We start from the raw sequence: 12,884 nt of genomic DNA on the forward strand, positions 1-12,884 counted from the left end.
ATGCCAAAGAATGTTCAAACCCCTGTACAATTGCACTCATCTCACACACTAGCAAAGTAATGCTCAAAATTCTCCAAGCCAGGCTTCAACCGTACATTGAACCATGAACTTCCATATATTGAAGCTGGATTTAGAAAAGGCAGAGGACCAAGAGATCAAATTGCCAACATTTGTTGGGTCATTGAAAAAGCAAGAGAGTTCCAGAAAAACATCTATTTCTGCTTTATTGACTACGCCAAGCCTTTGACTGTGTGAATCGCAACAAACTGGAAAATTCTGAAAGAGATGGGAATACCAGACCACTTGACCTGCCTCTTGAAAATCTGTATGCAGGTCAGGAAGCAACAGTTAGAATTGGACATGGAACAACAGACTGGTTCCAAATCAGGAAAGGAAAACTTCAAGGCTGTATATCATCACCCTGCTTATTTAACTTTTATGCAGAATACATCATGCAAAATGCTGAGCTGGATGAAGCACAAGCTGGAATCAAGATTGCCAGGAGAAGTATGAATAACCTCAGATATGCAGATGACACCACCCTTATGGCAGAAAGAGAACTAAAGAGGCTCTTGATGAAAATCAAAGAGGAGAGTGAAAAAGTTGGCTTAAAGCTCAACATTCAGAAAACTAAGATCATGGCATCTGGTCCCATCACTTCATGGCAAATAGATGGGGAAACAATGGAAACAGTGAGAGACTTCATTTTCTTGGGCTCCAAAATCACTGCAGATGGTGACTGGAGCCATGAAATTAAAAGATGCTTGCTCTTTGGAAGAAAAGCTATGACCAACCTAGACAGCATGTTAAAAAGCAGGGATATTACTTTGCTAACAAAGGTCTGTGTAGTCAAAGTTATGGTTTTTCCAGTGGTCATGTATGGATGTGAGAGTTGGACTATAAAGAAAGCTGTGTGCCGAAGAATTGATGCTTTTGAACTGTGATGTTGGAGAAGACTCTTGAGAGTCCCTTGGACTGCAAGGAGATCCAACCAGTCCATCCGAAAGGAGATCAGTCCTGGGTGTTCATTGGAAGGACTGATGTTGAAGCTGAAACTCCAATACTTTGGCCACCTCATGCGAAGAGCTGACTCACTGGAAAAGACCCTGATGCTGGGAAGGATTAGGGGCAGGAGGAGAGAGGGACAACAGAGGATGAGATGACTGGATGGCATCATCGACTCGATGGACATGGGTTTGGGTGGACTCCGGGAGTTGGTGATGGACAAGGTGGCCTGGCGTGCTGTGGTTCATGAGATTGCAAAGAGTCAGGCACGACTGAGCGACTAAACTGAACTGAACTAAAGCATCTTCCTCCCTCACGTCTTCCCCTAGGGAAAAGAAGTATTATAGATTTACTTGTTGTATATTACTGGTGAAATAGTTTTCTTTTTATCACTAAGAAGGCTCTTTTTTTGCCTTGAAACTAACTTTGTATGGTAAAATACAAGTATACCAGGCTTTGATAGGCATATCCCCCTGAATTTTTGCATCTTGTTTTTATTCTTTTCATTTTGAGCCTCTCTTTAGTATATGGCAGTTAGTTGTTCTACTTGCTGATCCAGGAAAAATATCTATGACTGTCATTAGTGATTATTTTTGTGCTTTAATTACTTGTTTCAAGAAATGTGTTGATTTTTACAGTATGATTTTGGATTTATCAAAAGTGGTCAAGTGAATAAGTGTAAGTTTTGAAACAGATTCTGATGAAGACAGAAGTGCCTAGATAACGTAACAGCGTATAAATACATTTTAAAGTAATTTTATATTGTTTTAGTAGTACCATCTGTTTGAGAATTATTTGAAGAAACTTCAGCCAGAAGAATCTAGAATATGGCTAGCCATTTTCTTGCAAGTTGGTGGCTGATTTCATTATAAAATAGAACATGCTGGGTTTTGGCTCAGTCAGTTTGACTTCTGCTTCATGGTATCTGAAACCAACACAGAGTTCTTATAGGTGTTAAATGAACTTTGTGGAACACCATGAAATATTGATATATCTTCAGTTCAGTTCAGTTCAGTCGCTCAGTCATGTCCGACTCTTTGCAATCTTATATATATCTTACTCCATTATATAAAGTAGGAACCATTATGTTATCAACAAATATGACTATTGTGTATATAAAAAGTATCATCATATACTTATTAAAAAGAAAAGTCTGTCAAACTATTGATTACTCATTAGCATCTTATGTAAATAACTATATGATATTTTAAAATAGATAAATTTTGCCCATTAACTTGCTGTTTTCCCCCTATTTCTTATTATTTAATTTTAGCAGTAGAAATACTTTGGTTAATCTCAGATATATATTCGGTAACCCTAGCACCAAGCACAATCTGTGGTACATAGTGATTATTCAGTTGTTGGTTGATTAAGTGATTAATAAAAACTGTAGAAGAAAATTGATTAAGTAAATGTTAGGGCTTCCCTGCAGCTCAGCTGGTAAAGAATCTGCCTGCAATGCAGGAGACCCTGGCTCAATTCCTGGGTCAGGAAGATCCCCTGGAGAAGGAATAGGCTATTCACTCCAGTATTCTTGGGCTTCCCTGATGGCTCAGACAGTAAAGAATACCCCTGCATTGCAGGAGGCCTGGGTTCCATCCCTGGGTTGGAAAGATCCCCTGGAGAAGGGAAAGGCTATCCACTCCATGTTCTTGCCTGGAGAATCCCATGGACAGAGAAGCCTGGCAGGCTACGTACAGTCCACAGGATTGCAGAGAGTGGGACACGACTGAGCCACTTTCACTTTTAAGCATAAATAAGCCTTTATTCATAGTGCTAGGGCATGAGAAGCTTTCAAGGAATATACTGCTTGTTATGGAATGAAGATGTGTTCCCCCCACCCCCAGTTCATATGATGAAGCTCTTGATCCCCCGTATGTCTTTAGGAAGTAATTAGGTTAGATGATGTCATTAAGATAGGGTCCTCATGATGGGATTAATGAAAGAAGGTAGCAGAGTGTGCTTCCCTCTCCCCCAATCTGTGAGCACACCAAGGAAAGGCCATGTGAGGACACAACTGGAGGGCAGCCATCTGCGTGCCAGAAAAATAGTCCTAATTGCAAGCCAAACCCTGCTGGACGTTGATCTTGGACTTCCCAACCTCTTGCACTGTGAGAAAATAAATTTCTTTTGTTTAAGCCACCCGTTTATGGTATTTATCATGGCAGCCCAAGCTGAGTTAGACATTGCCTTAGGAAGGAAAGGCAGTTTTTATAGAGCTTTAGGAAGAGAGGTCATGTGGAGGGAATATAGGGAGAGCTACCTCGTTTAATTGTGCTTTGCTTTATTATACGTCAAGTACACTATGCTCTTTGTAGATTGAAGATTTATGGCAACCTTGCATTGGAAGATGATGGTTATCGTTTTTAAAGTAATAAAGCATTTTAAAATTCAAGTATGTACATTGTTTTTTAAGACACAATGCTGTTACATACTCACTAGAGTACAGTATAGTGCAAACAAACTTTTATATGCACTGGGAAACCAAAAACTTCATGTGACTTGCTTTATTGCTGATAAGCTTGATAGCAATGGTCTGGAACCTAACCTGCAATATTTCTGAGGTGTATCTGTAGGGTCAAAGGCTGTTCTCAGAAGAGAAAGCAGTTATTCTGCAGTTTAGGAGCTGACAATTGGCCAGTTGGGATTTTAGCCAGAGGAGTGGAGGCAAAGCTCATGGACAAAAGGGAATGTGAGAAATGACTGAGCTGGGAGGGACAAGGTCATAGGAGGTCCACTGATGAAAGAAAATCACATACCATTGACTATTACACAGTTTTAGGTTTTTCTCCTTAGTGATATATTGTTTAAGTAAAATATAAATATGTGTTATATATGTGTTAATATATAACACAACAATGAGGAGCATAAAATAATAAGCCCATAAATTTTCTCAAGGTAATTTTCAGGGCTGGCCCTTAAAAAAAGAAGCTTTTTATTTTGACACCATTTTAGATTCACAGGAAATTGCAGTCAGTTCAAAAAGATCTCATGTACCTTTTACTCATTTTCCCCCTTTGTTCCATCTTACCGCACGCTTAATAAGGGGCTTCCCAGGTATTGCTAGTGGTAAAGAACTCACCTGCCAGTGCAGGGGATACAAGAGACGAGATGTGATTTTGATTCCTGGGTTTGGAAGATCCCCTGGAGGAGGGCATGGCAACCCACTCCAGTATTCTTGCCTGGAGAAACCCCATGGATAGAGGAGCCTGGCAGGCTATGGTCCGTAGGATCGTGAAGAGTCAGACATGACTGAAGCAACTTAGCAGGCACACACATATCATGCTTATTAGGACTTTTCTTTCAATGATACAATGGATAGTAGTTTAATCTACATTTTATCATCCCCGGACTCCCTGCTCTTTTCTTCTTTTTCCCATAGTCTCTTTCCAATGTCTTGCTTCCACATGCACATTAGAGTTTGGTCTGCTGGATTTGAATATTTATATCTGTAATTAGAAATGATTTTAATTTCATGGTAGACTTTCTCTGAGTTACACTATAGGTGTGAGTTGTCAGTTTCACTTGTTTCCTCTTGTTGATTGTATCTAGATGGTTTCTTGAAGGATTGTGCATCAATAAAAAGAAATTAGAATTTGGGCAGCCACTGTTGGGAAAGATAAGTTTGAGAAAAGCTATTGACAGAATGTTATGAATAACTTTTTTTAGTTGTAAAGTAAGCTTCAAATTAATATTCCTATTAAAAATTCAAATGTATGACTAACAAAAGAGGCCGTTTGTGGCATAGTTTTACCAGTGTCGGTTTCCTTTTCTTTATTACTGGTGTAATATGTATTTGACAAAATTATGATACAATTTTAATAAACATTTTAGTTGTATGTTTTAATAAAGTATGCTAATTTTCTTCTATATCAGTATATAAAGGGGAGGAGTAGGAAGACCAGGAAATAAAAGAATTCATATGTGAGAGCCTACATCCCCAACCTGTATAAATGACGAAAAGGAACCAGGTGGGAGACACTGACATGATGTTGATGAAAGGAGAGACATGTGTCCTAAATGAGTAGTTCTCAGTAATCAATCCCTATGCAATATTCCATTTGTGGTGTCTGGACTGGGGCTGAGGTACATGTAGGTGCAACCTCTCTAGTTGATTTTGTTGTCCATCCAAAGTTGAAAACTGCTGCTTTGAAGGTTAACCAATGTTGTTATATCCACATTTTACTATTATAGGAATAATATTTATAATAATCATGCTCTGGTACTGATATTCTAGTGAAATGTTAAAATGAGAATGACCTATAGAATATTTCCCTTTTAATATGGTCATTGTTTGGGGATGCTTTTTTATTCTTATAAAGAAAAATAATATAGAATAACTGTTAAATATTATATATATTACAGTTATATAAGTAATTGTTATAAATAAAATATATGTCATTATAAATATTAATTTTGACTTAGAATTTTAAATAATATTGTTCTTTTTAAGTTAAATGTTCTAAGTCAAATGTTCTTTTTAAGTCAAATAATGCTTTTCCTTGGAGATCAAGAAAATTACAGAAGCTTTAATTGATGATAAATGGTATGACTCATATTCAAATTAAGAAGAAATTTCTTATAAATGGAGTCATTCATCATATATTTTTTTTGTCTGATGTCCTTTGATCAGCATAAGGTTTTTTGAGATTCACCCAATTTGATCTTTCCTTCTTGCCGAGTAGCCTTCCACTGACAGTTTATTTTTCTGAGAGTTTATCCACCTACCTGCTGATGGTCATTTGAGTGTTTTCCAGTTTTGAACTGTTAATGTGTATAGCTGCTATTAACAGTCTTTTACTCCACATGGTTTTATGATTGAGTGGTCCTTTACTTTTAATTGAATCCTGTTTAAACTGTTTTAGAAAATTTGAAATTTTGAACAGCCATTTACTTTACTTTATGAAGATAGTAAAACCTTAACAACAAAACTTGACAAGGATAGTACAAGAGAATGTTATATGAAACAATGTCACTTATGAATATAATGATAAGATTTTAAATAAAAGTTGAATTCAGTAATATGTATATTATATATTTTCAATGCTAAGACAAACTTAATATCTCTGAAAGTTTTTAATCACTTCTAAAATTATAGTTGTCAGTATGTTCTTTTAGTGGCATATGATTTACTAGTGTATCTTTATGATAGACTTTTAGACTCAGTGACTGATGGCACATTAAAAAAAGTGTGACCATGTAGGTTTTATCCAAGGACACAAGGAAGTTTCAACATTAAAAAATCTGTTTGAGCGGAGGGAGGCTCATGAGCGAGGAGACATACCTGTAATTATGGCTGATTTGTGTTGTCATGCAGCAGAAACCAACACAACATTGTAAAGCAATCTTCCTCCAATTAAAAAATTTTTAAAAATAAAGGACCATGAAAAGAAGAAAAATCTATTTGTGTAATATACTGTATTGATAGGTTAAAGAAGAAAAACCATAAAAGAAAATGCCAAAAATGACAACAAAATTGAATATCCATTCCTGATACTTTTAGCAATTTGAGAGTAGAAGGAAATTCTCTTAATATTGAGTTTCTACTTAAAATCTAAACCAAAGATCATATTTAATGATGAAATATTAGAAACATTTCCATTAAAATTGGAAGCAAATTGAGAATGCTTCTATGAAGAAAATCCTATTCACAATAAGTACGTAAGACTGTTGATAACAAAAGATGGGTAAGCTCTCTGTGAAAAAAAATTCAGTATTATTGAAGGACGTAAAAGAAGACTTGTAACTAATATATAATGTATCTATATACCTTAAGTAAGGTATAATGTGTCTATAGTGTTAATTGATACATGGATGGGAAAAGTCATATTGCAAAGATGCCATTTCTCTTCAGATTACTCTGTAAAAGTCATTGTGCTGTGCTCAGTTGCTAGGTCGTGTCTGACTCTTTGCAACTCCATAGACTGTAGCCTGCTAGGCTCCCCTGTCCATGGGATTTTCTAGGCAAGAATATGGGAGTGGGTTGTTATTTCCTTCCCCAGGGGATCTTCCCGACCCAGGGATTGAACCTGTGTCTCCCGGATTGAACCTGTGTCTCCCGCATTGACGGGCGGATTCTTTACCACTGCGCCACCACAGAAGCCCAGAGTCATTGTGATTCCCATCAAAATCTCAATATGTTTTATAGAACTTACTAAGCTAATTCTAGCATTTATCTAGAAGAGCCATGGCAATTTAAAAACATGGTCTACTGGTATAGAGAGGTCATACAGAGTCACAATAAAGACAGTGTGATATTAGTCTAAGTATAGGCATATAGATAGGGTAGCCCTACCTCTGTTTGCCTGTGACAGTTCCAATTCATGCCTGTTGTCCTGTTAACAGGCTCCCTTTTGTTCCAAAGACTGTTCATTGAAATTACATGGGAAGTCCTGAAATAGATCCACTTGATTTATGACCTAGGTGCTATTAAGAATCAGTGGTAAAAGGATGTCATTCAATAAATAGTATTGGGACAAAAAGAAATATAGTGTGGCCTTTATCTCACACAACACAAGAATTAATTCCAGGGAGATTAAAGACTTGAAATGAAAAATAAAACTTTTAAAAGAAAATGTAGGACACTGTCTTTATGACTCCTGGGAGGAGAAGATAAGGGAGATAACTTAGGACAAAAAAGGCAAATTTTGAGAGTAGAATGGTGGTTGACAGGGACTGAGGGTATGGGAAACAGGGAGAACTTGATAAAAAGGTACAAACTTTAAGATATAGGATGTACAAGATCCAAGGAGCTAATGTATAGCATGATGATGATAGTTGATAATATATTTTTGCTAAGAGACTAGAACATAAGTGTCCGCACACAAAAAAAGTAAATATATTTGATGAGATTATGAATGTGTTAACTAAATGGTGAAGATCCTTTCACAATGTATATTGAATTAATTATCATTTTGTACACTTATAAATATATTGCAGTTTTACTTGTCAATTCTGTCCCCGTAAAGCTGAAAAAAGTGAAAAAAAGACAAAAAAAAAATGATAAATTATAAGGCTACATTATCACTAAATACTTTTTTATGAATAAGAAAGCTTCAGTAAACAATATGGAAAAACAAGCCCACATGCTGGGAGAACAGATTTGTAACACATGTAGGTAAATTTGAGGAAACAAAATTCCTGAAGATAAACCAAAAACAAACAGCACACACATGATATAAAAAAAGGCACAAGATTTTAATTAGCATTTTATTGAAGAAAAATCTAAGGTGACCATTCAGTTCAATCGCTCAGTCATGTCCGGCTCCCGGCTCTTTGCGACCCTATGGACTGCAGCACACCAGACCCCTCTGTTCAGCACAAAAAAGAGTCTTACTTTTAATAGTAATCCTGCTAGTAAAGTTAAAAACATACTTGTCTTTTCATAGCAATTCCACTTCTAGATAGAGTGGGGAAATGTTCCTATATGAGTACAAGGAGGTATTTGTAAAAAATATTCATCTCAGAACTTTGTGTAATAATAGCAAGATAAAAATCTAAAACAACCTAAAATTGTTGGAAATAATTTAAATTATATAATCTGGAGAATTGATAAGTAAATTACATAAATGAAAATATTCCATGTAGCATTTAAAATAATGAACTAAAACAATATGTGTTAACATGGATAAATTTTAGAAACATAATATTAGATTAAAACCAAGTTTCAAAAGGATACGTACAGTTTAGTATCAATTATAAAGTTTAAAGACATTCTGAAAAGTATATAGTCTTATGGTTGCATATATATGTACTAATAAAATATTCATGGATATAGTAAACACCAAATTCAGGATTGTGGTTGCTAACCTCTGGGGAGTGGAGGGAGAGGGTGATATCAGCAAGGGAAATGAGATACTAGAGAAGTATCAACACTATCTATAATGCCTTGTTAAATATTTTCCATTTCATTATTAATTACTATAAATATATAAATATAATTTATTTCTCCTCAGTTTTAATAGTTCCTATTTTCCAGATAGCTGAAAATATTATTGATGTTTATAAATTCTGTCTTTATAATTCCTTTTGTCTTCTTTAAAATCTGAGAACTCTGCCAGTAGCAGTTATGTATAATGATTATATAGCTTTAATATTTTTAAAAATAAAGAATAAAGTACAGTTTTCCCTGCATCAGAATATGGTTTAGGTAATATCTAAGGTTCCTTCTAGCACTAAAGTGTACTTTTTTAGTGTTTCCAAACAACAGAAAATCTTTTCTTAATATAGCATTTCTGACAGTCAAGGTTGTAAGTTCAAATATTGAGGATTATGAAGCCCGTTTCCCATACAGATTGTTGTTTTTAGTCTATCTATCTGCCTGTCTATATTAAGCAATCAGCTAATACAGGAGTCAGAAAACTTTTTCTATAAAGGGGTAGGTAGGAAATATTTTACGCTTTGAAGGCCATAGTCTATCAGAACTGTTCAGCTCTGCCCTTGTAGTGGCATACCTGCCACAGAGTTTTGCAACACTGTAAAAACAAATGCCAAAACTGGAGTGATAGAGCTTGTTATTAATTAGATTTGAATATCTTACAAAGCTTTGACTTAGCATCTGTAAATAGCTTCATATAATGTAGATCACTATTAAGTAGTTGTTTCAGTTGTTTTCCAAATCAGTTTTATGAAGCAGTTATTTTTGTGTCATGACCTGCAGTAACTGAGTATTTATCTACGTTTATGTTCAGGATCTAGGAAGTATATTTTTTCCTATTCAATTTCATGGGTTAGAATCAAGTAATTATGAATCTTCTTTGTATGCAGAAAGTAGGCCTACCATGGTCACATTTGAAACTGTGCATATCTGAAGGAAGCATGGTAAGACTAATGTAACCTGATTGAGAATTACCAAGCACTTTTTATCTCCAGAACACAGAAACTGCATGTGTTTAAGAAAGTTTTAGTACGAACCAGAGAGAGGATTTGAACCCATAAAGTAACTAAAGAAATATGTGTTCATAGAGTAGTAATTCTGAAAAAAGTTGAGATTTTCAAACAAAAATGGTTATCTTACCAAGTTGTTGTTGTTCAGTCGCTAAGTCGTGTCTGACTCTTTGCTACCCAATGAACTGCAGCACGTCAGGCTTCCCTGTCCTTCACTGTTTTCTCCTGGAGTTTGCTCAAATTCATGTCCGTTGAATCGGTGTTGCCATCCAACCATCTCATCTTCTGTCTCACCCATCTCCTCCTGCCCTCAATCTTTCCCAGTCTTTTCCAATGTGTTAGCTCTTTGCCTGTGTCAGGTAGCCAAAGTATTGGAGCTTCAGCATCAGTCCTTCCAATGAATATCCAAGGTTGATTTCCTTTAGGATTAATTGGTTTGATCTTCTTGCTGTCCAGGGGACTTTTAAGAGTCTTTTCCATCTTACCAAGTAACTGATTGTATTTATTTTTCTAACTAAAAATTGAATGTGTCTGTTTTTTTTCAGAGACATCAAACCTGACAATATATTGATGGATATGAACGGACATATTCGGTTAGCAGATTTTGGTTCATGTCTGAAGCTGATGGAAGATGGAACGGTAAATAAAGATAAATCTTAAACTGTTATACCCTTCCTCCTTGTTTCCTTTTTCTGTTTTAGAATCCTTCTGTTTATATTATCTATCAAATATCCTTCTATCCATTTGTCTTTATGTGCTTTACTTCCCTCCACTTAGGCATGCTTACTCATAATAGGGCTTGTCTATAAATTCACACACCATTTTCTACTGCTTATATTAATGATTTTAAGATTGATACTACTATGCCTTTTTTGAGACTCTTGTTTGTTTCTTCTTTAGCGTAACTTATTTTCACAGTTCCAGAGGGCTGAAGAAAATAAATCCCAGATGGAAAAAGAAAAGATGTGACTCCTTCACTTTCATTTCTTTTCTCTTTCTTTACTAGTTGTCTAGTTTTCCTGAGGGACAGTGTATAACAAGTGAATGCTTTTTATCAGAAAATCCTCTTAAGTTTTATGTTACCATTTGCTTTATTTCTGCTAACCCTCAGTTCAGTTCAGTCACTCAGTCATGTCCAATTCTTTGCGACCCCATGGACTGCAGCACACAAGGCTTCCCCGTCCATCACCAACTCCTGGAGCTTGCTCAAACTCATATCCATCAACTCAGTGATGCCATCCAACCATCTCATCCTCTGTTGTCCCCTAGGCCCCTCCATTATATTCTCTCAATTACTTAATTGTTTACATGCCTCAATTTTATTCCATGTTTGTTGTAGTAGTAGTAATATTTATCTCAATTTCCTGGTTGTATAGTAGATGACCAAATATATATCATTTTAATTGGTAGGAACTTCTTGAAAAGTAATTTAGTATAATACATTTCAAAGGCCACAAAAACATCCCATTATTCTGGACCAGTCATTTGACTTTTGAGAATTTACCCTAAGCAGATAACTTTTTAAAAAAAGATTATATGACTTCTGCCTCTGGCCAGGATGGAGGGAGTAACTGATACCAAATTGTTCTTTCACAAATAAATAACTGTAAAACTGGATGCAATAATTGAGACAACTGTTTTTGGGTGGTAGGCAATAGGCAATACGAGACTGTTATGCCTCTGCATTTTCCAGGATTGGGACAGCTTGCTGACTCTGATGCAGAAAACTCGAGTTAAAGCAGAATTTAATAATCTTACAGAGTTTAGGAGGAAGATAACAGGTTAGCTGAAACAGTTGGAATCTGCAGGGCTTGACATTGCAAAGGAGGGAGTTGTGCAGAGAAGGGGCCTAAAATATCCAAATGGGGCCATCTCATGATGCCTGGGCTATACATATGTGGTAGAATTGTCTCTTGATACCCATAGGGGATTGGTTCCAGGACCTTCCCTCCCCCATAAATAGTAGAATGTCTAGTCTCTTGTATAAAATGATGTAGTATTTGCATGTAACCTACACACATCCTCCTGTATACTTTAAATTATCTCTAGATTACTTAATGAGCTTCCCTTGTGGCTCAGACGGTAAAGAGTCTGCCTGCAATGTGGAAGACCGGGGTTTGATCCCTGGGTCAGGAAGATCCCCTGGAGAAGAAAATGGCAACCCACTCCAGTACTCTTGCATGGAAAATACCCTCGATGGAGGAGCCTGGCAGGCTACAATCCATGGGGTTGCAAAAAGTTGGACAACACTGAGCAACTTCACTTTTCTTTCTAGATTACTTATAATACCTACTGCAATATAAATGCTACGTAAATAATTGCCAGCATGTAACAAATTTGTTTTGCCTTTTGGAACTTTCTGGAAATTTTTTTAAAAAATATTTTTGATCCCTGATTTGTTGAATCTGCAAATGTGTAACCAGGAGACATGGAGCGCCAGCTGTATAAGAACATCTGAGAATTACCAAAGAGTAAATTCTATCCATTTGAAAATCAAACAGATTACTTGAAATCAAGTAGTGCTGGAGGAGACACAGTGCTAGGGAACATTGGAATATTAGCTCTGGAGAGCTAGTTAAGATGTTTGTTACATGTAAGTCTTACCCTAAACCTATATAAGAGCCTAAATCCAAGTCCTGATAAAATCAACAGAGTGTGAAAGTGGTCCTCCAAATGAAGAGGCTTGAGATGAATCTTTGTTGTTGTTGTTCAGTCACTAAGTCATATCTGACTCTTCTGCAACCCCATGGACTATAGCGCATCAGGCTCCTCTGTCCATGGGATTCTCCAGGCAAGAATACTGGAGTGGGTTGCCATTTCCTTCTCCAAGGGATCTTCCTGACCCAGAGATTGAACCCACATCTCCTGCATTGGCAGGCAGATTCTTTACTACTCAGCCACCTGGGAATCACGAGATGAATCTTAGATTTTTTATAAATCTGCCCTTAAAGAGTAAACTGTAAGCTGTCCCATATTCAAGTTAGTATTTTTTT

The 12,884-nt window shown here is 36.3% G+C and overlaps 1 protein-coding gene across 10 annotated transcripts in view; it reads left to right on the forward strand.

Annotated features, from left to right (window-relative positions):
• The window catches only part of CDC42BPA (CDC42 binding protein kinase alpha), a 292,824-nt gene that overhangs the window by 128,088 nt on the left and 151,852 nt on the right, over positions 1 to 12,884 (forward strand). For all 10 annotated transcript variants that reach the window (XM_081486909.1, XM_081486911.1, XM_081486910.1 and 7 more), the window contains one exon: positions 10,437 to 10,530. In XM_081486909.1, coding sequence (XP_081343035.1) covers positions 10,437 to 10,530 — 94 coding nt within the window. The remainder of the gene's footprint in view (positions 1 to 10,436; positions 10,531 to 12,884) is intronic.

The sequence above is a fragment of the Giraffa tippelskirchi genome, chromosome 5 (assembly GCF_054371585.1).
Source record: "Giraffa tippelskirchi isolate mGirTip1 chromosome 5, T2T-mGirTip1v1.2.pri, whole genome shotgun sequence".
NCBI classification, from domain to species: Eukaryota; Metazoa; Chordata; class Mammalia; order Artiodactyla; family Giraffidae; genus Giraffa; species Giraffa tippelskirchi.